Source organism: Chiroxiphia lanceolata, chromosome 14, assembly GCF_009829145.1.
Source record: "Chiroxiphia lanceolata isolate bChiLan1 chromosome 14, bChiLan1.pri, whole genome shotgun sequence".
Lineage (NCBI taxonomy): Eukaryota > Metazoa > Chordata > Aves > Passeriformes > Pipridae > Chiroxiphia > Chiroxiphia lanceolata.
In genome coordinates, this window is record NC_045650.1 from 18,002,431 (window position 1) to 18,023,596 (window position 21,166).

Consider the following 21,166-nt stretch of genomic DNA (forward strand, 5'->3'; position numbering starts at 1 on the left):
TGGCCACCAGTCCAGGAAGGGGGTGGGGTGTGCGTGTGTGAGTGTGCGTTTATGCTGGCCTTCCTGACGCTGGGGACCAGCCCCAGAAGCTGCCTGGGCAGAGCCCTCAGGTGCTGTGTGCAGGCGCTGCCACACGGGGTGTGCCCAGCATGTGGGGAGAAACCCGAGGTTACACTCATTGGGGTGATGGGTGGTCTGGAGCATGCTGTGCCCCATGCGCCCACCCCACCCAGCAGCCTGGCACAGACGGTCCCCGTGGACCATGCCCTGGGCAGAGGTGTCTTGTCAGGCACTGTCAGAGCTGGTGTTGTGCAAGAAAATCGATCACTGCTCACTCAAGCAGCTGAAGCTGGCAGTGGAGCAGCTGAGTACCCAATCCTCCCACAGTGCTCCTGGTGGGGACTGGGCCACGAGGCACCACTGCAGACGTGCACCATCACCCTATTCTGGGCAGCAGGACCCAGGGAACCATGCCTGGAGCCCTGCCTGCTGAGGGGCAGCCCAGCACCAGTCCAGGGCCCCCTTCAAGATGCTTCTCTGAGCCGATGAACCTGGTGGGCACAGAGCAGGGCTGTGCATCCATCCTACATGGTGCTGGACCGTGTTGCCTGCCAAAAGGTGTACGGGGTGGCAGCTTGCAGCTCACCCTGTGAATGACGGGCCAGCAACACAGTCAAGCTGCTGACCACAAGCAAGCAGTCCCTTGGAGAGGGAGCTGGGCAGGAGAGGCAGGAAAGCTCTGACCGGCTCTGAAGCAGCAGCTGGGAGGCTCTGGGGAAGATAAAGGCCAACCTGTGCTGAGGTGCAGAGATCTCCCTGCCATTTTACATTCACTGGGTCAGTGCAGGTGCCAGTGGCGTGTGGGAGAGTTAAAACAACTGCCGGCCCTTCCCATGCTGCCACACAAGCTGGAAACAGTGTCTCCTGTCAAACAGGAAGCAGTGTCTCCTCTGTGGAGGCGTCGCAGCTGATGCTACCTTGGCAATGGCAGAGGGAGGTGGAAATCAGATACATCCATCAGGACCCAAATCCTTGCCCTGTTTCAAATGATTTCTGTAATCCCATCAGGCCGGACTGAAACAGAGAGGTGGCTTGCTCTGGGCAGAGGCAGGCTCTGGGAGAGGCAGCTCCTGCCGGAGGCTGTGAGTGGAGGGGAAGATACTCTGCAGCCCCGTGCACGGCAGGGAATGGACAGGTGGCAGAGGCTGCACCGGGCCCCAAGGCTGAGGCTGGGATGGGACATCCCACACTAGGTACCTGCTGAATCCTCCCTGGACCCGCTGGGCACTGCAGAGCAGTAGGAGAAGCAGGGGCTCCTCCCCTGGCCGTGGGGAAATACACCGGGGCTGCAGGGCGCTCCAGCTGCTGTGCGGTGTGGAGGGAACCCATGCAGAGTGACTGGGACAGACACAGGCTGCAGTGGGGCAGGATTTGGGATGCCCGGGATGGTGTGGGATGTCCGAGGCCGTGGCGGGATGCCCCCACAGATAGGGTAGTTTTCTAGGGTGGTTCGGGGTGCCCCAGGGCGTGCAGGTGTCCCGGTCGGGACGGTGGGAATACCGATAGCCGGGCAGTGCCGCCGCCGTGCGCAGGGCAGGGTTCGGGGATAGCGGGGGTGCAGACGCGGCTGGTGCCGGTACCCGGAGGGCGCGGTACCGGACTGCGCGATGCTCGGCGGGTGCGGCATCCCCTCGGCGCAGCGACCCGGGCGGTGCAGGTGCCGGGGCGTGCGGTACCGGGGCGTGCGGTACCGGGCCCGGCCAGAGCAGCGGCGGGGCCGTGGGATGCCCGGTGCCGGTGCCGGGCGGCGGTGCGGGCCAGCGCGGCGGCAGCGAAGGGGTGCTGCGGTGCGGCCCCTCCCCAGCCCGCCCCCGCCGTGCACGCGCCGCGCGCTCCCGGTGCGGGGTCGGGCCGGACTGAGCGGAGCGCGGGGCGCGGAGCAGCCGCCGCCGCCGCCACCGGCATGGCCCAGCCGCGCCGCCGCCCCCGACGGTGAGTGCGCCCGCTCCGCCCCGCCCCGCACGGCCCCGCACGGCCCGGCCCGCCGCCGACCGGGATGGGGAGCGCGGGCCGGACGGGACCGGACCGGACCGGCCCCGCGGCGCGGGGCTGGGGGGCGGCCCCGGGAGGGCGGCGGGGCTCCCGGGGCGGGAGGTGGTCCAGGTTGCGGTCGCGGTCCCGGCGTGGAGCGTCGCAGCGGGGCGCGGCGGGGGTTAACGGGTGGGGCCGAGCGCGGCGGCGGCGGGTAACGGCGAGGGTTAACGGGGCCGGATGAGCGGCCGCGGCGAGCCGGCGGGTTGCCATGGCGACGTGCTGAAAGGGGGAATTGTGCGCCCGCCTCAGCTGCGCGGCCCGCATCCCGGCTCCCACCCCGCATCCCGGCTCCCGCCCCGCATCCCGGCTCCCGCCCCGCATCCCGTCTCCCGTCCCGCATCCCGGCCCCTGCCCCGCAACCCGGCTCCCACCCGCATCCGCCGGGCCGCTCTGTCCCCGCTCGGCCCGGCCCGTCAGACCCAGCACAGAGCAAGGAGCAGGCGCTGTCCCGGCTCGGGCGCACTCACCCCAGGGATTGGGATCCTCCCCGGGGCTGCGGGGGTGTCTGTGGTGTGGTGTGGGTACTGACTGGGGGCTCAGTTATTTGGGGTGCAAGGATGCTCCTGATGCTTCCAAGCATGAGGCTGCTGGTGTGAGCATCCCTGGGTCAAGGGCAGGCGGGAGATCCCCTTGGCTCGGTATTTGGCATAGCATGGGGAATGACATTAGCCACCGGGCTCTTGGAGTGAAAGAGCATTCCCTGTTTCTCCCTTGGGCCAGGGGCCTGAGGAGGCAGGCTTGCTGTCAAGCAGGGGCTCTGTGGTGCTGGCTGTGCTCATTCCTGAGCCAGACACCCATCCATCCATCCATCCACCCACCCATCCATCCATCTGCCCCTGAGCAGGGTGGTGGGTGCAGGGCTTGCTGGTGGCTCCAGCATTGCACACTGTGGCTGGAGTTGGCACTGTTCACCTGAACTTGGCTCCACTGTGCTCCAAGGCACAGAGTGGGATGTGGTGGGTGATGGTCAGTGCTGGGGTTTGCATCTGGTGCTGTCAGCAGCAAGGGAGAGAAATGATGGGGGACCTGAGGCCTTTGCCCAGCCAGTCAGTTTCTGAACCACACGCTCCCAAGTGGTTACACCTCCTTATGCCTCTACTGGCAGCCCTTCCCAAGGCCACAGAACTCCCTTAGGGAGGTGGCTCTGGCACAAAGTCCCTGGAAAGCTGGGATTTTCCTTCTATCCTTTGAGGATGCCTAATCCTGCTGCTGCTGCTGGCTTGGCCTCAGGTGATGGCAGAGGGGCTGGACGATGCCTCCTGGCTGGGCATGTGTGGGTGCTGTGGGAGAGCTAATGAGCACCCGTGCTGGCCATGCTTTGTGCTCAAGCCTGTGAGACCTTCCTTCCTCTGCAACCCAGGCTGCTCTGTAGAATTGGGCGCATTGCCAGCGGATAAGGGGTGGATGTGTCTCAGAGAGGGAACTGCTGGTTGCCAAGGCAGGAGGTCACTCTTGGCTCTGGGAAGTGCCTGTGCCATGGGGTCACCCAACACCCATTGCCAACAGCTGACACAGGGCTGGGCACCCAGAGGTCCCTAGTGGACCAGACCTCTCCCTGCTCCGCAGGCTGCAGGTGGCTGCCACCAGAGCTAGTGTCTGCAAAATGGTTAAAGGCTGACATTTAGAGGTCACACTTTTAGCACTGTGCATGTGTTTGCTACATTTGCATTTGCAGTTAGCCGGCTCGAGGCTTTGCCACTCGCATGTGCAGTTGCCCATGGTTACATGTGCAGTCGGGATGTGGAGTTTGGTTGGACACCTGCAAACATGCAGCTCTCAACCTCCAGAGCACGAGCAAAAGCCGCCAAGGTGCAGGGCAGCCCTTGGACGTGGGCTGTGCTGAGGAAATGGGAGCTGCAGAGCCATCTTGGCAGGGTGTGCGTGCTGCTGGCTTGCACAGCCTCCAACTGCCCATATTCACAGCAATGAGCATCTAGGGCAGCCTTGTCAGAGGGGAGTTTGAGCCCATGCCAAGGGTGTTGCCCTGCGCTTTTCATCTGGGGGTTGTCTCCTTCCCAGACCTCATGTGGAGGATTTGTCTCAAAGGGCTGGAGTGAAGGTGCTCAAGAGCGAGGTGGTGAGGGCAGCCAGAGCCTGGAGTCACGAGTGGAGCTGCTGTGCAGGCTGCCCAGGGCAGGGGCCTGCCAAAGCTTCAGAAGACAGCGTGAGAATTGGCAGAGAGCTGTGCTGAGGCTCCAAGATGTGGTGGCTCTGTCTGTTCCTGGCTCTCTGTGGGATCTGCTCTGGATATTCAGGTCCAACACAGACGGGGACTCGTTCCGGGTGTCTTTTGACCAGGATCACATTGAGTCCACGAGCAAAGTGCAAGGAGATAGTTGCTGCCAAAAATCCTGTGGCAGGTCCATGTTGGCATTGTCTTTGTGTCAAGGGAGGAGATGTTTTAGGACAGCTGCTAAGGAAGGGACCTCGAGGTTATCAAGTCTCTAAGCTCCATCTACACCATTCCCAAGCAGCATCAGCTAAGCCAGCTCCTAAACCTCCCCAGCCACAGCGAGTCTCCTGCCTCCCGAGCAGTTTGCTGCCATCTTCTTGTATCCTCCTTTCTAGGAGCTATTTATTTGCAGCAGTCAGGGGAAAAAGGAAGCTCTCTTGGCTGTCCAGGAGCAGCTGTGGCCTCAGACAGACCAGTGTGGAGTGGCTACGCTGTGCTGGTGGCAGCTGGAGGAATCCAGTAACAGTAGGAGGGTGTAAGGTTGGTGGGAAATGATGGGGATGGGGACATGGAGCATGTGCCTGGGCAACAAGTTATGGTGGAGCTGCAGAGGAACCTGTGAAATCTCACAGCAGAGCACAGAGGGGATGTGCATCTGCCATCCTGGGGCTGTGCACCGAGTGCAGAGGGACAGGGCAGGGACAGCTTGGCTCTGTGTCCTTAGAACTTCCAGTGCCACAGGGATGCAACAATTATCAGCTCCCTGTGGGATCCCAGGCAGAGATTCCTCTGCTGGTGGTCTGTGGTTATTGGCTGCCACTGACAGCGTTTTGAAAGACAGCCAAGGTCCCTGTGTGGCTCTGGGGTCGGCACAGAGGGGAGATGGTCACAGCCAGCTGGCAGGGGCACAACAGCAGAAAAAGACAGGTTGGATCCTGGTACCAGGGCGCTCAGGGAGAGCTGGGTCTGAGGACTGTGGCAGAGCTGAGTGGTGCTGTGTGGTGGACTAAGTGCTCTGGTGGTCTCCTAACGTGATGCTCCCCAGAGCTGGGGGCAGGGAGCAGGCTGTGACCAGCACTGTGTGCACTGCTGGCCTCAGCAGGATTCCACTGCGGGTGTGAGGGGAATGAATAAATGGGCCTGCAATTGCCAGAGCTGCCAGTTTGAACCCACATCATTCAGACCCTGGAGCAAGTCTGACTGAGAGGAAATGGGTATGAAGAAGGAGCAGTGGAAAGACATGGGTGCTTCTGGCTGCAGCTGCTGGGTCATGTCTGGTTTGTGTAGCTCCTGGAAGTTTTGCCTGGATAGGAGGTTATGTGCTGTTTGTTTGGAGGCTTGTCTGAGTGGTATTACAGTCCATGATGGAACTTATGTTCCTGCTTAGACTTGCAGTTGTGTGGGGAAAGTCACATCCCTTTTGCCATGTTGTCTGCCTGGCAGGGGCTGTCTGTGAGCAAGACTTTGTGCTGGGGAGCGCTGTTTGAGCTGAGACCGCCTTGGCAAGGAGCTCGGGGGATGGTTGGTAAAGAAGCCTAGTTCCTGACACTGCAAAATGCAGAGCAGTGGAGTAACATCTGTTGTTTTCAAACTGCATCCCAGTGTGAGTGTATCCTGTAAGGTGCCTGGCAAGCAGAGCTGAAGCTTTGCCTGGTGGCCAGATGCTCCAGCCGTGCCAGCAGAGCAGGTGGCAAAGTTTGGGAAAGGTTGCAGAGAGAGCATGTTACAGGGCTCATACTGTGCACGAGCCTTGTTTGGGTCTGGGCCTGGGCTGCTGGGGCTCTCTGAGAGCAAGGATGGTTGGCAAGAGTTTGGTCAGGAAGCTTTTGAGATGGGCTTGAGGAGGGGACTACTGAGAATGCTGTTTGATGGTGATCAGGGGCTGCAGGGACTTTACCTTCATCAAGCAGTCATTAGGTACTGCTCTAAAGGAGTGGGAGAAGAAGCCCAAGTCTGTAGTGTGACCAAAGTGTCTGCATGCCACTCGCCATGGGAGTGGCCCTGTCCATGTCCTGGTTCTGACACCCAGTGCTGAAGGAGTTGTGAAGGTGAGACTGTCTTCATGTGTTTTCTCTACCCTTACATGACTCCAGGCACCACTGAGCAACTTGAGGACTCATGGAACAGTGATGGAGGAGAAGGGGACAGGGGTTGCTCTGTGTCTCTGTCTCTAGAACTGCCCACAGGGGAGCTCAGCAAAGATGTGTGAGCGTTGAGATCACTGTGGAGACAAATGCCTGGAAGTTGCAGCAGGAATGGTCAGAGGTCTGAAGACCTCTCTGCAAAAAAATGGCTAAATAAGGCAGGGCTCTTCAGACTGGAAAAGAAACAACAGAAGATGGATAAGACATGTCTACAGGAGGCCAGGAGAGAAGTGATAGAGGTTAACTGTTCACTGTTTATTTCTGTACAAGTACAAGGTCACATCAAATTAAGCTAGCAGGAGGTGCCAAACAGGAGGAGGGGCATTGCCTCTTGCAGATGTGCTATCAAATCACAGAAGTCCTCGGGACAAGGTGTCATGAACAGCAAAATCTTACATTGGTTTCAGGAGAAATGGGATGAATTCAAGAAAGACAAGATGCTCCCCCGGAACCAATAAATACACTGAAATCCACCTCTGACTTGGGCAGCTACTGAGCTGCAAATTGCTTGTGCTTCTGACTTCTTGCAAGAAAGTACACAGAGCAAAGGTGGACCTTTGGTCTGGTCCATTATTTTCATAATGTTTTGCCCACCAGAGAGGGTGGAGCTAGGAGGGAGCTCCCGGGGGAGGCTTTGGTGAAGAAGGGTGGGTTTATCCCCATCCAGTTTGTGTTACTTTCCTTGGCACAGGGTGAGAGGTGCATGCTCAGTCCTGCCTGCTTGCTGAGAGTGTGGGATGCTTTCCCCATGTGATGGAGGTGCAGCTGGTGGGAGAGATGGGACCTGTGCTAAGCACCAATCCTCTGCCTTGCTGAGGACCTTGTCCTCAGGACCTTTTGCTGGAGACCTCTGACGGGTTTTTGTCTACTCATTCGGTTGGATTGAAAATGGGAGGCAATACCCCTTCCTCCTGTGCTACCTTACCGTTCTGCTTCCTCTGGTTCCCTGGGCACAGGGGACCTGCCTGACACACTGACAGCAGAGCTGGAGTCTCATCTTAGAGTTGTCCCAGTTCCCTGGTACTCGCTGCACGTGGGATCTCCAGGGATCTGATCTTCATCTCCCCCTCCTCCAGTCCCCTGGCTCTGCCTGTTCTCACACACATCAGGAAGCATCAGTGTCAGTTTTGTTTCTGGTTTTATGCCCAAACGAGAAAAGACTCATGACCTGCTATCACTGAGAGTCCAGTTCAGCCTTATCTTGGCATTTGTGGGATGCTGAGAGTCCTGTTCCCCAGCTCCTGAGCAGTCCAGAGACATGCAAGGACAACAGGGAGATGTGAGCCTTGGCTTAGGAGAGGTTTGCTTTTTGTGGGAGAAGTGGACTTGGAGAGGAGGATGCAGGGATGAGATGGGGATCTAGCAGTCCCAGTGGGCTTTGGTTGGAGGGCAGCAGGATGAGGTCAACCAAGGCTGTTGCTCATGGATGCTGTTTCCCATCCTCATGACTTCCAGGAGGTGAGGGCTGAGAGAAGTATCCAGACAGCACAAGGGTGTCCTTGCAACCACGGTCTGAAATCTCCCTTGGATAGCAGCTGTGCCTCAAGACAGAAACGATCTCTGTTTCTGTCTCGTTGTCATTTTGGTCTCTGTTGCCACTGGGCTCTCTTGATGAGAATGTGAGGTTGCAGACTTGGGCAGGGAGCTGCTGTACTTTGACACTCAGGACTTTAAGAGGAGTCAGTTGGTTCCCTGCTCTTTGTAACAAAAGCCTCCTCCTGTGTCCCTCAGGAGCGATGCCCCAAAGTGGGCTTATGCTGAGGCAGAGCTGTGCTCGGGGACCTCTGAGAAGCAGCAGGGAGCACGAGAGCCGTCTTGGCACTGGGCACTTGACTTGTCTTGGCATTGCTGGTCCTTGCAGCATGCCCATGTGGCCTGCTTCATCCTAGTGTGCTCCCCCTGGAGAGACAGGGCATCCCCAGGCTGCTTGATTTGCTCTGGTCCAGCTTATTTCTTAACGCTAGGCGGTATTTGCAGTAAAACACATTAAAGGATTTTTTTTGCCAGAGGTTTTAGGCTTTCTGCTTTTTTGTGCTTGAAGATAGAAAATATGGGAGGATAAATTTACAAGAGAAAATAGAAAATACATTTTGGATTAAATTTGAATAGATTTCCTTCCTAGCTGCTGGCTTGCCTGACCTACAGTCCTCAGTGAGCCCTGGCTGCATGAGCAAGACTTTGTGGAGCTGCCCTGGCTGCAGGCTGACTCTCCAGCCCTGGGTGCTTCCATGGTCTTCTGCTTAGTCACGCCAGCTTTGGTTTTGGTTTGGGAATGTGAGTGGCCAATGGCCTTGATGAGGGCAGGCTTCCCTCCCTGAGGAAGGTGCTTGTCTTAGTTGAGCCTAGGCTGTCGTGGACTTGGGCTGCACCAAGTAACTGCCTGAGGTCCTTCCAAGGGGACTGACACCACATCTGTCTGAGCTGCCAGCTGTACATACAACCTGTGATAATGGTGGTCTCTGGCTGCGACAACTGAACAAACTCGTTAGGTTGCTTACTGGAGCACGTAGCAAATCTGTGTTTTTCCAGAATTCCTGGGAAAGCCTTTAGGGTTTCTGGGGAAACCAGCAACTCTGGGATGGGCTTTTATCTTATTCAGCTGCAGATGGGCGTTTTTGGACGCTGTGTCGTGCCAGCAGCACACGTGGGTGGCCGTTGTGCCAGGGGCCCCAGGGCTCCCCTTGCCCTGGCGTTGCCCTGAGCGTGGCAGCTCTGCCGGGATGCGGTGCCGGCCGTGCGGTGTCGGCGGCTTTGCCCAGGAGCTCCTCCACAAGCCGCCAGCCATCACCGTTATCCTCGGTGCCGGCGCTCGGCAGCAGGGTGGGGCGAGGGGGAAGGCAGATGTGGAGGGGGAGGGTGGCTCCTCTAGCACCTGTGCCTTACTCTGGAGCGTGCAAGTGTGAAATTCAATTTGTAGATAAACCGTAGCGGGTGAGGAGCGCGGGCCACAGCGTGTGCTGGATCCAGGCGGTGTCTGGGAGCAGCGCGGCCGGCATGCACAGCATGTCCTGCCTGCCAGCTCTTGCGGAGGCTGACGTCACCTTGGAGGAGCAGTGGCTGCTGCAGGATGTGGCTGCTTGACGCTGTGTCATGTTGGCTCTGGGTGTGCGGTCCCGGCTGCCGGCAGGAGCCCTGCCAAGGGGTGCTGCCCTGGGATGGTCTCCCCTGTCCTGTGGGGGTGAGGAGCACGGTGCAGCTGGAAGAGAAAGGGACCTGGGCAGCAGACAGGATGGTGGTGTGGATGGAGGAGTCCATGGTGCTTCTAGCATTTTCCCACCTCCACGTTTGGATCTTTCCTTTCTAATGTTTCCACTGAGTCCTGCTTGCTGGTGGGAGCAGAGTTAATTGTTAATACTGCATTACAGTATTAACAAATGCAGCTTGCCCTGGCCTGAGCTCTGTCCTACCTGTGCATTGCTACCAGTGGTCACAGCTCTCCATCTCCTGCCCCAGTCCACAGCTGGGAGTCCCACCTCCAAGTGCTTTGCAGAGAGCAGCCCTCTGATGTAGGTGAAGAGTCCAGTGCTGTGAGGAGGGGATCATGGTCTCCCAGGCCAGCCAAGGCAGAGCTGGGACTGAGCAGTGCCCTGGTCCTCAGTGCTGGCTTGCCTCCAGGACTGACTGTACCCCAGGCAAGCTGCAGTGTCATGGAGTGGCAGGTGATGCCATTAGGCCTCAAAGGGGCACTTGCAATATGGTCAGAAAGTCAAGACTGGCCTTTGGTAAGGGCCTGTGTTTGGTGTCCCGTGGTACAAGACAGAGTGGAAACAGGTTGTGCAGAAAGGTGGTGCTTGCACACTGCCAGAGAACTTATAACCTTATCTCTGCACAAGGAAACTTATTGTGTCATATTTCAGCTTCTGTGAAAAAGTTAGTTCCTGCTTGTCTCCAGCTATTTTCTTCATCTTTGTCCTGGGTTTCATTACCTTTAGCCCAGATTACTTCCATGACCTGGTTTACAATTCTACCCTGCAAAACCTTGCTGAGCTGACAAAGAGCAGGGGTTAGTGATGTTAAGCAGAAACAGGTGGTTGGGGCAGGTGTTGGTAAAGGAAACAATCCTTTACTGGCTCTGCTGCTGAAGCCAGAGGCTCTGAAGCCACTGTCTGGATTGCAACCTTTGATTAAGTGATTTTTGGCTTCCGGCTTTGAGTCAGTAAAAATGAAACTTTGACAACTTATTTTGGGTGTAGTTCTTCCCATTCAGAGCACTCCTGTTTTTTTTTTTTCCCTGCCCACCCTCTCTAGTCGCATTTGCAGGAAGTCCATGTATTTTAAGCTGCAGTCAGTTCCTCTCTGCCCAGCCCACCTCCTTACATTTATAGAGCCTCCTCCAGTCCACGTTGGTCTGTGGAAAGCATTGGCTGTGCAGGCACTCGGCCTTCCTGCAGCCACTGATGCTTTCTCAGCTTTCCCTGGAGCATGTGTGAGCTGTCTTGAGCCATTCTTAGCACAGGTGGTGGTATGGGTAGGACAGAGCTTTGTGCAAATTGCCCATGGCCCAATTGGTTGCAGGAGGTTCATGTCCTTTGCATGGTTGGGTGCACAGAAAGGAGCTTGATGAGAGACTGAAGTGTGAGAGAGTTTGGGGGAAGGACATTCCATTAGCTGCTGGGTTTCATGTTTAAATTGGGGCATTTCAGAAATGAGGGCATCATTGCATTGAGCCAGCCTCTTTGGGTCACCAAAGTCTCCTTTCTTTATTAGATTTCAAACCTGCTTTTGCTAATGTAAGAAACACGAACATGTTTGGACATGGACTTTTAAAAGCTTATTGAAAAGAGCCTTGTGCTTGTGTAATTGCTCCCTAACACAATTCAGTCATAATGATCCATGTTAACTTTAAAAACAGCCCCTGTTAGCCATGGTAGTTTCCAGGGCAGTTATTTGGGAGAGGACATTGGAGGCATTACTCTGGCAGATGTGAGGGGGATGGTGATGAGCAGGTGGGATAATGTCAGTGTGCAGCTTGCCAAAGCTGGAGAAGGAAGTGAGGGGAATGCTGCCTGTGCAGTCAGCTCTCTCTGCACTGGGTGAGATTTGCACTCCAGTCGCTAGCTGTGGAGTGTTGATCACAGATTTGTGAGTGAGATTATATTGCCTTAAAGTAGGTGCCTGGTGTGTTTGTGTGATGTGTGGGAGAGTGAGCAAGTTGTCTTGGCATGAACTTTGTGCTGGTGCCAAGGGCTTGCTGAAAGCAGATTGTCTGTCAGTTTGCTCCTCTGAGTACTCGTCTGGAAATTCCAGAGTTCTGTGGATGCACTTTTGTGTTGTCAGTCACCTGCCTGCTCAAAGCCAGCGCTGGAGTAATGCTGCCATTTATTTGTGAAGCACTGTTTCGAATGGAATAGAATAGAATAGAATAATTTCAGTTGGAAGGTACCTACAATGGTCATCTAGTCCAACTGCCTGACCCATTCAGGGCTGACCGAAAGTTAAAGCATGTTGTTAAGGGCGTTGTCCAAATGCCTCTCAAACAGTGTCAGGCTTGGGGCATCGACCACCTCTCTACGAAGCCTGTTGCAGTGTTTGGCAACACTCTCTGTACAGAAATGCTTCTGTACAGAAACGCTTCCCAGTGTAAACCTCCCCTTGCAGCTTTGAACCCTTCCCTCATGTCCTGTCGCTGGGTAGCAGGGAGAAGAGCTCAGCACCTCCCTCTCCAATTCCCTTCTTCAGGAAGCTGCCCTTCCACTGGTCCTGGTGATGGGGTGTGCGGTTCGCTGGGCGGGCCGGTCCCGGTGCGGTGCTGACGGGACAGCTCCCGCGGGGCGCCGGGCGGGAGATGCTCCGGGAACATCCCGCAGCCCCGCCCCGCCGCGATCGGTCCCTCCACACCGGGACACAGCGATGCCACACCCAGATGTTGCCGGTCGCGGGGGGTCCCGGGGCTTTGCGATCCTCTGGGCTGAGTCAGGCCCTTCCTTCGCTGCCAGTGAGTTGTGCAGGCGTTCGGACGGTAGATCTCGTTAACCTCTGCCCCTGCAGACAGGCGTTTGTATGTTGAAACTGTGCGAGTAGCAAGGTGAGGGAGATAAAAGCTCCCACCGCTTCTTAATGCTGGGGTCAGGAAAGCCGTAGCGTGAGATAATCCAGATTATTTCTATCCAGAACGTGGCACTCAACAGCCTACTTCCAGCAGCTATCCCTGAGCCACGTGGGAACCTGACTGTCCACCGAGAGGCTGCTACCACTCCCCTCTTCCTGTCCTGGCAGAGCCTCCTCCTGCTCACACAGCAGCTGCTGGCTGTGCCACATGGCCCTGTCAGCTTTTCACCAGGCTCCTGGGAAGCACTGAGTGGGAAGGTCAGTCAAAATCTAAACCAACTCAAGGTGAGCATGTAGCCCACTCCAAAAGCGTCCAGGCTTTCAAAACACAGTTGTCCTTGGGTCCTCTGTAGTGGCCACCTTCTTCTTGAATCAGCAGTATTGGTGTCGGAATCAGCTGACCCCAACGCTGTCCCTGCTGCAATGCTCACTGGCTGTCCTTCAGCAGCATCACCAGTCACAGCTCGGTGACACTGAGTAACCTCCACCATTTTTGGAACTCTTGATGCTAAACAGGAGTTGGAAATGAGCCAGGCTGTCTCACCTGCTGGGTAGCATGTCTTCTGGAGCCGGGCATCGAACAGCGTGCTGGCAGTCAACACCAAAAATGTCTGGAAAGGCTGAAATGTGGGCAAGAGAAAGGTCTGCTTTGCCCCTGGTGCCCTTCCCAAGTCGGGCTTGATTATTTCATGAAGGATTCATTAAAGGCCATGGAGCAAATGGGGACAGGCCATATTGCAGCAGGAGGCCATTGGCACCACAGCAGAAGTGGCTCTTCAAATTGTCTGTTTCTAGGGATTTTGAGTAACATTCTTCTGTTCTGAATGGAGCTCTCGAGGATTTTGGCATGTGTCTGGGAGTTGTCAAAGAGCTTCTGTCCCACATATGTTCCTGCAGCATTGAGGAGCTTAAGTGACACTTCTCACGTGGTCTCTTATCCTCTCCCCAGGGCAAAGGATGTGCAGTGGAGTGTCTCATAGGTTTCTGACATTCAGCTTGCTTTAAATATTGGTGGGACTGTGAGTAGGAGCCAGGAAAGGCAAGTCACAGGGACGTGTCCTGCACTTTAGGCAAATGAGGGTGAGGTTTGTAACTGTTTTTCCTTCTGTCCCATTAGAGTGACTGTGGTGTCTCGGTATTCGGGGGGAGGGGGGCTCCAGATGTGCCTCAGGAGGAGAGTGGGGACACTGGATTCTGGGAGAGACCTTGGCACTGTGTAGAACAGGTGTTTTGGGCTCCGTGGTGCTGGAAAGCCTCCTCCGTGTGTGCTCTGCTCTGTCAGAGCATCCTAAATGCTGAAGGCTTTGTGGCCAAGGTGGCTGCTGTGTGCCCAGCCCGTGACAAATGCTGAACGAATGAGGGCAGGGACTGGGCTGGAGGGGATGTTGGGGGTCACATCCATCTGTCATGTACCACCCTTTGCAGACAGTCATGGGGTGCTTTAACTTTTCCTGGTGTACGCTTGACTCTCCTTTCTGAATATGAATGTGTCTCCTACCTAGCACGAAAGGGCAGAGTGTTCTGAACTTTTTTGCAGTGGCCTTTACATGTTATAAAATTGTGTCCTTTGACTTGTCTTGTCTAGACTAATTCCACTCTTCCAGACTTTTGTCCAAGGCTTTTTGGTGATCTTGCTGGCCTCCCAGGCCTCTCTCAGTTTGGGGAATGAACTGGTTCTCTAGACAACAATATAATTATTTGGTGTGTCTTTATGAGCTGAAAGGAGAGCAGAGTAATTACTTCACGTGTAAGCTGGCTTTTTCACACATCCTACTGTACTTGCCTTTTTTTGTGGCAATGATATGCTGGCTCACGTTCAGTTTGTACTCCTGTAGCCCTCATGACCCTTGTGGCAGAAATGCTGCTATGTTTTCTTCCATGGTCTATTTGTGCAATTTTTTACCTCCCGATATCTTACAGCCCTGCCCATCATCTCTCAGCCAGTCTGTCAGGAGCATGTCAAACTCCCATCCCGGCCTCCAAAGTGCTGGATGCCATGTGCAGATTCTGAAATATACTGTCCTTTAGGTCACTCATGGAAAAGCAGAACAGTAGCAGCAGCAGGGCAGACCTTTCTGAAACCCTACATGTGCCTTTCAGCGTAACACCTATTACTGTGCACCAGCTCTGTGACGGACTTGAAGTCCTGGGAATTGCCCCCACAGTGCTGTGGGACCAGAAAACATCTGTCTGTGGCATGGATGGGTAACCTGGAATGGGTCAGAAAGACCCACTGGGCACAATCCATGAACCACCAACTTTGTAGTATTATCCTTAAGCACTGACCCAAGCCACAAGCATCAGAGGGTGTGAGCCAAGACCTGCAGGCAGAGGGATCCTCGTGAGGAGCCTCTGGGACACATGGACACAGCCCAGTTGTGCTGCAGCTTCTGTGCTCCCCAGGGTTTCCTATGGGGTTTCTGCAGCATTGTAGCCCAGGTGGGATGGGACTGGGTGAGAGCTGGGGTTGCTGCCCAGTGGAGGAGAGAAGCTGGCAGGGTGGGCAGTGCATCTGGCAGCTGCTGCTGCCTGAGAGCTGAGCACCAGCCTGAGCTCCAGGAGCAAAGGCTGGTGGAAGGGTTTGGAGCTCAGTCACCCTGGGAAAGAGGAGGCAGAGGTTTCTAATGCTGTTTACCAGGTGCATGTTTGTTCTGGGGTGCATGGGCTGGCCCCCAGTTACCTCTCATTAAAATATAGTGGGCTCAGATGGTGAGCAGAGCTGCACAAGGCAGAGTGGCTGGAGGGTGCAGTGGGACACCCTGTTGGAAGGAGATCATCCATCCGTGCCAGCTGGGTGGTTTGAGGTCTGTCCTGGCTCTGTACCACACGGGACATAGAGCCACAATATCAGTGTGATGAGCCTGGGGTTGTGTCAGCCCAAGTGCTCCAGGGCAGGAGGCTGGGCCCTGATGAAGGGTCCAATATGAGAGCAGGCTGTCTGCTCACATCTCCTCGGCCATCTGCCAGAGGAGGTGTGGATCCGGCTTGTCTGGCTGGTGTTGAGATGCCTGAATATGCATCTGCCAGAGAGGCTTCCAGAGGATCCCACTCGCCCAGGTTTCCATGGAGAGCGTCTCTTTGTTGAGGAGGAAGCCGTCTGGCAGACAGTGTGGCCGTGGAAATACCTATGGAGCATTTGTTTTCCGAAGCACATGAATAACATCCCTAACAGCCAGCAGCCTCACTTCCTCCGCTCACCCACCAGCGGCCTGGCAGAGCGACCTGGGATGCCTGTGGAGTCTTTATCCTTCCAGCTTCTCACTGTGTGCCCGTCTGAGCACTCCCAGTTTGGCTGTATCTGCCCAGCCCAGCCCGGTTTCACTTCTAGTTGGCAGGCACAGCTCCTGGCTGCCTCTCTGCAGCCCATCTTCGCTGGGGAACACGTTTGGCTTCACTGCTGGAGGGAAGAACGAGAGTGCTGTAGGCGGCAAAACTGGGAAAGTTTTGCTCCCACCTCCCATGGGATGTGAGGGGAATTGCTTCCCTGGATGAAATGTCCTTTCTCGGGTCTTCCAGTTGTTTTGCATGCTTTGAAAGACCAAAGGGGAAGCTTAAGAGCTTTTGAGGCAGCAGGCAGCAATGCAAGGCACATGCAACAGCCCACAGTGAAGGGGGCTAAGCTTGGGTTCTCATGGCAGTCTGTCAGTATTAAATTAAGGCTAAATTCCCATCCTAAATGTTATGTTAACATGAAGTTACATCAGAAAGCGCAGAGCACAGAACAGCAATGTGAGGGTATCAGATGTGTTACAGGGGTATTGTAATCATCCCAAATCAGGCATTTGAAACCCAGGGAATTCTAGATATAGGGTTTGCATCATTTTTTGGGGTTGTAATTGAAAAACAATCCAAACATAGGAAGGCTTTAGAAACATGTCACTGAGATTGTTTGGGTGCCTTTTATTCTGTGCTGCAGGGACATGGGCAGATGGAGGGAAAGAGTCTTTAAAAAATGATGGAACCAAATGCGGAATTACAAATGTTAAAATACCGTGATCTGGATTTGAATGTTAAGACATTGTGGCTCTCCAGGGTAACATTAGGGCTGCTGGGCCTTGACTGTGCATCTCCACATCTGAACATGTTTGGCTGTAGCTAACATAACTCACCTCTGTGCCTCGTGCTTTGTAAAACTCATAATTGGAGGCAGTTTTAAGTCCTGTAGCATCATTTTGCTAAAGTTAAGGATGTGTACTTGGAACTTTAATTCTGTCTTAGCTTATGTTTTTTATCTTCAGATTTCCATGTTTTTTAAAAGCTATTAAAAGAATGATGGAAGAGGATTAAACAAAAACCCAAAGGAATATCATGATAATGTATTTCTGAGGAGCTGTAGAAGAAGCCTTTTTTTGCTGTGATTTGTAGAAAAGAGATTCTTCATTGTGTCAGGAGAGGGTGGTTATGCTGGGTGTGCAGCCACTCCGTGGATGCAAAGTGGGTTGTGAATCCAGCCCTGTGACTGGTGTGCACAGCCCAGCTGGGCAGCTGTGTAGTGGCACTGCCTGGTGCCGCGAAATTGCTTGGCTGGAGGAGTTGGTGGAGCAGCAGTGCCCATGGCAGCGTGTGGTTGAAGCCCTGAGGAAGCTCTGGAGCTGGGAAATCAGCTGATAAGCCACTGCTGGCAGGGCTGTGGTGTTCCTGCAGACAGAAAATGATGACGGATCGGTTGAAATGGCTCTGCGGGGAGCACTGTATGCACTAACATAAAGACTGGAAGCTGCCTGTAGCTTCCAGTCATACAAATTAGATATGACAGTCATTAATAATTGGCTTTATCCTAACCTGCAGTACCTGAAGGAACCTGAGCAGAAGATTTGCACTGGGCAGTTTGCCTTCCAGCTATGTCAGGCAGAGCAGTGGGTGTGAAGCATCTTCGAGTTCCCGCTTGGGGATAAAGCTTTGGGGGTCCCGAGCCAGCACTGTACTCCTGGGATGTCACTGTTAGGCAAAGGCCAGTTCTCTGCTGAAGGAGGAGCGTTGCAGAAAGGAATACTGGATGAATGATGGTTTTCTTCCAGAGCTGCAGGCAGAGCAGAGCAGCCAAGGCATTGTGCTGCAGAGGCAGCTCCAGCAGTGGTGGGCAGAGCTGAGCTTGGGGTCTCTGGGTGCCTCAGCTGTATTTCTGTCCCTCGATACAGCTTTTATTTCTTAGGCTTTGGCATCTTTTTGGGGGATAATGCAGCAGTGCCACGCTCCTGCTGGGTGTGTTTCTGTCACTGCCCAGTAGGGCAGGAAGAGGTGGAGGGGAATAATGTGCAGAAATGATGGGGGTCAGAAAGAGAGCAGGATCAGCCCCAGCCATGATAGCTCAGCCCTCAGGTCATCCCTGTGCCATGGATGGGGCAGTGTTGTGACTGTTTCTCTTAATCAGCTGTACTGCTCTCCTTGTCTGGCATTCCCTGCTGTCCCTTTGCAGGCTCTGGAAGGGTGCCTGCATGCCCAGCCCTGTGAGGCCTTGCTACTCGGGTGGGCTGAATGCAGTAACATGATTTTCTGGGCTGAGTGTTTTTTTACTGTCGTACCCTGATTTCTGAGCCTGCTGAGTTCTCTGGGCATATCTGGAGGGCAGGCACAGCATGGGCCCATCTCCTTAATGACCAGCAGTGAATTGCCTGCACATGTGCAGTACAGATTTCAGACACCTTCTGTGGGGTTTCTTGGTTGTGCTGTGTTTTGGTGGGGGTTTCTTATGGGTTTGTTTGTTTGTTTGTTTGGTTATTTGTTTGTTTGGAGGGTTTGGGGTGGTTTTTTTGGTGGTGGTTTTGTTTCTTTTTTCCTGCTGATTTTCCTCGCTGGATGAGGTGTTCTCCATTTGTGGAATCCCTGCCCAATTGAACCTCCACCAGAGCTGCATCCTCCCATCTGCATACAGCCCTTATTTTGTGCTCCAATAATTTCAAGGCAACTCTGCTCCCCTCTGAGCTTGGGAGGGATATACCGGGTGGGCATGTAGAGGATGCCCTGGGGCAAAACGGAGGTGCCTCACCACCGCTGCCGTCTCTCCCAGGGTGAGGACATGTGGCTGAGAGAGGACGAGCCAGCATCCTCTCAGCCGCCACCAAGCCGTGCCTTTTAGCAGGGACCCGGCTGCAGATCCGCCCACCGAGGAGCGGAGCCGGCCGCCCGCTGATGCCGTGCCCGCCCCGCCGGGGTGAGGGGAGCACCGGGAGGGTGCAGCCCCGGCGGCTTCCCTTGCCCGGGTCCCCCGGGAGCGGCGGTGCTGTCGGGGGGAGCCGGGGGGGCACTTACATAAGCCCTGAATGCGACAGGCGGTGCGGGAGGTGAAGGGCAGAGCGCTGAGAATCCACACAGCCTCCGGCGAGGGCTCCCTGGCACAGGAGCGCTGCTCGCTGACACACATCCGCGGGTCCCCATCTGCAGTGCCCTCCTTTTCTCGCGGGCCCCACGGGGGCTGCCACAGCTGCTCCCCCTGATGCTGCCAGCCCGGCTGGGGGGGATGTGGGAGCAGAGTTTTGCCTCCCCAGGGTTGCCCCGGAGGCAGCCGGGGCAGGGAGCGGGTGGGAGGGAGGGCAGATGCCCAGGAGCACTGTGGCTGTTCCCATCCTGGGGTCTTGCTGCTTCGGCCCGTGGCACGTGGAGGGGGAAAGCTGGTGGAGAGCGTGTGTGTGGGTGAGATGGGTGCCTGGTAGGACGCGTGGGTCTGTTATTCGGGTGTATGAGGTGAGGTGGTAGCACCTGAACGGGGAAGCAAGCAGCCCAGGCAAGGAGCACAGGCTGCAGGGTCTGTGAGTCCAGGCTGCTCCACCTCAGCCGGGAGATGAGAGATGACAGTGGGCTCTTGTGCCAGGGCCGTGCTTGGCACCAGTGGTGTCCAACAGGCTCCTTGTGGGGAGGGATGTGGCACTGCCCTGCTTATCTTGGCACCCATAATCTGCTGCTGATACCCTCCTGCAGCATGGGGTGGGGGCATAGTGCTGCTGCCCAGGACGGCTGTGGGGATCACCTGGGCAGGGCAGGGGAAGGGGCAGGGCTGGCCCCTGAGTGCTGGGACAGGCTCTGCAGGCACAGGCAGGCACAGTCCGTGTGTCTGCAGATGCTCCACTTGTGCTGCCCACATTTACCAGCTCCCAGAGCCACCTGCTTGGGTAGTGGCAGAGCCAATGAGCACCCATGGGTGGGAGGGTCAGCTAGGGATCCTGGCTCCTTCTGCTCTGCAGCTCTTCAACTCTTCCCAGAGCAAGTCTGCTGTTAATTCCCTCCATCTCTCCACAGTATCAGCAGTCACCTCCAGGCTGGGCCATTGGCAGGCAGGCAGCAGCGGGCAGCTGGGAGGCTGTGAGGAGCCAGTGGCACATCTCCCGACTCACCCAGCAGAAGGTGTGGCTGGGCTGCATGCTCCTGACTCCCGGCTCTCCTGCTCCGTGTGTTCCCAGCGGGCAAATCGGAGGCTTGATGTGATGGGGATGCCCTGAGCCCTCGCCCCAGGAGCTTCAGGCCTGGATGTTGGTGCTGTTTCTCCCGGACAATGTGGCTGATACTCTGGAGAAGCCCTCTCTTCCCCCCTGTTCTCCAAGTGCCTGAGCTGGTGGCCAGCTGGGACCTGCGTCTCACCCTCTGGGTCCTGAGCTTTGCCTCGATGGTTGTGCAGATGGAGGGCCAGGTCTACTCACCAACTGTCAACACACACTATGGGAAGTTACGAGGGGTGCGTGTGCCATTGCCCAGTGAGATTCTGGGGCCTGTGGACCAGTACCTGGGGGTTCCTTATGCTGCCCCCCCAGTCGGGGAGAAGAGATTCATGCCCCCCGAGCCACCACCGTCCTGGTCAGGCATCAGGAACGCTACCCACTTCTCACCAGTCTGCCCCCAGAACATCCACAACGCCGTTCCTGAGATCATGCTGCCCATCTGGTTTACCTCCAATTTGGATATCGTGGCCACATACATCCAGGACCCCAACGAGGACTGTCTGTACCTCAACATCTACATCCCCACGGAGGATGGTGAGTCCCCACTGGGGTGACCGCAGGAGGGCGAGGGGAGGGGGTCACTCCACCCCTCCCCAGCAGTGGTTGGTCTCACCTGGGTGTTGTGTTTGAAGCATGTGGTTGTGGACCCTGCAGCATGCTGTCTGTTTGTGGAAAGCTTTCTCTGGCCACGCAGCTTGCCCTCTTGCCCTCAGCTGCCATCTCTGTCTCGCGTGCTCCTGCTCCTCCACGCCTCCCGGTCCCACCCCTCCACCTCCATGGCATCGTCACAGGTTCCTCTCTTGTATTGCTAAATCTGAATCCGACTCTCTGACCGCAGATCCACAGAGTGACAAGCTGATTTGTGCTCCCCAGGCGCCGAGTGCCAGGTTCTGTCTTGAGTTGGTTCGAGTTCGTCCTTCCTCCCTGCTTCCCACCCTCCCCAGGTCCATGCGCTAGTTGTGGGCGTGGGCTGCGGCTGGGAGGAACACTCTCTGCCTCTCCCTGGGAAGATGCTCCAGCAAGAAAGGGGCCACAGAGCCCTTTTCTGGGCCCTGGTATGGATGGGAGGTTGGGGGGCACTGGCAGACACGTCGCTTGGCTGCTCCTCCGTCCGCCGGTGGGACAGCGGCAGAGCGATGAGCCTGGGGTGCTGGGGACCCGTGGGGCACGGTCCTGTTGGGGTGAGGCTGAGCGGTGCTGGGTGCCTCCTTGTCTAACCTTTTCCTTTGTAGGGGATCCCACCTGAACTGTAAGTAGAGGGCAGAGGAGGCAGTGCC

General features: G+C 56.0%; 1 protein-coding gene across 1 annotated transcript in view; it reads left to right on the forward strand.

Annotated features, from left to right (window-relative positions):
* Positions 1-2,471: 2,471 nt before the first annotated feature.
* NLGN3 (neuroligin 3) overlaps positions 2,472-21,166 on the forward strand; it is a 38,217-nt gene continuing 19,522 nt past the window's right edge. Inside the window, 2 exon segments of the mRNA XM_032702495.1 lie at positions 2,472-2,615; positions 19,693-20,423. Coding sequence (XP_032558386.1) covers positions 19,946-20,423 — 478 coding nt within the window. The 5' untranslated portion in view covers positions 2,472-2,615; positions 19,693-19,945.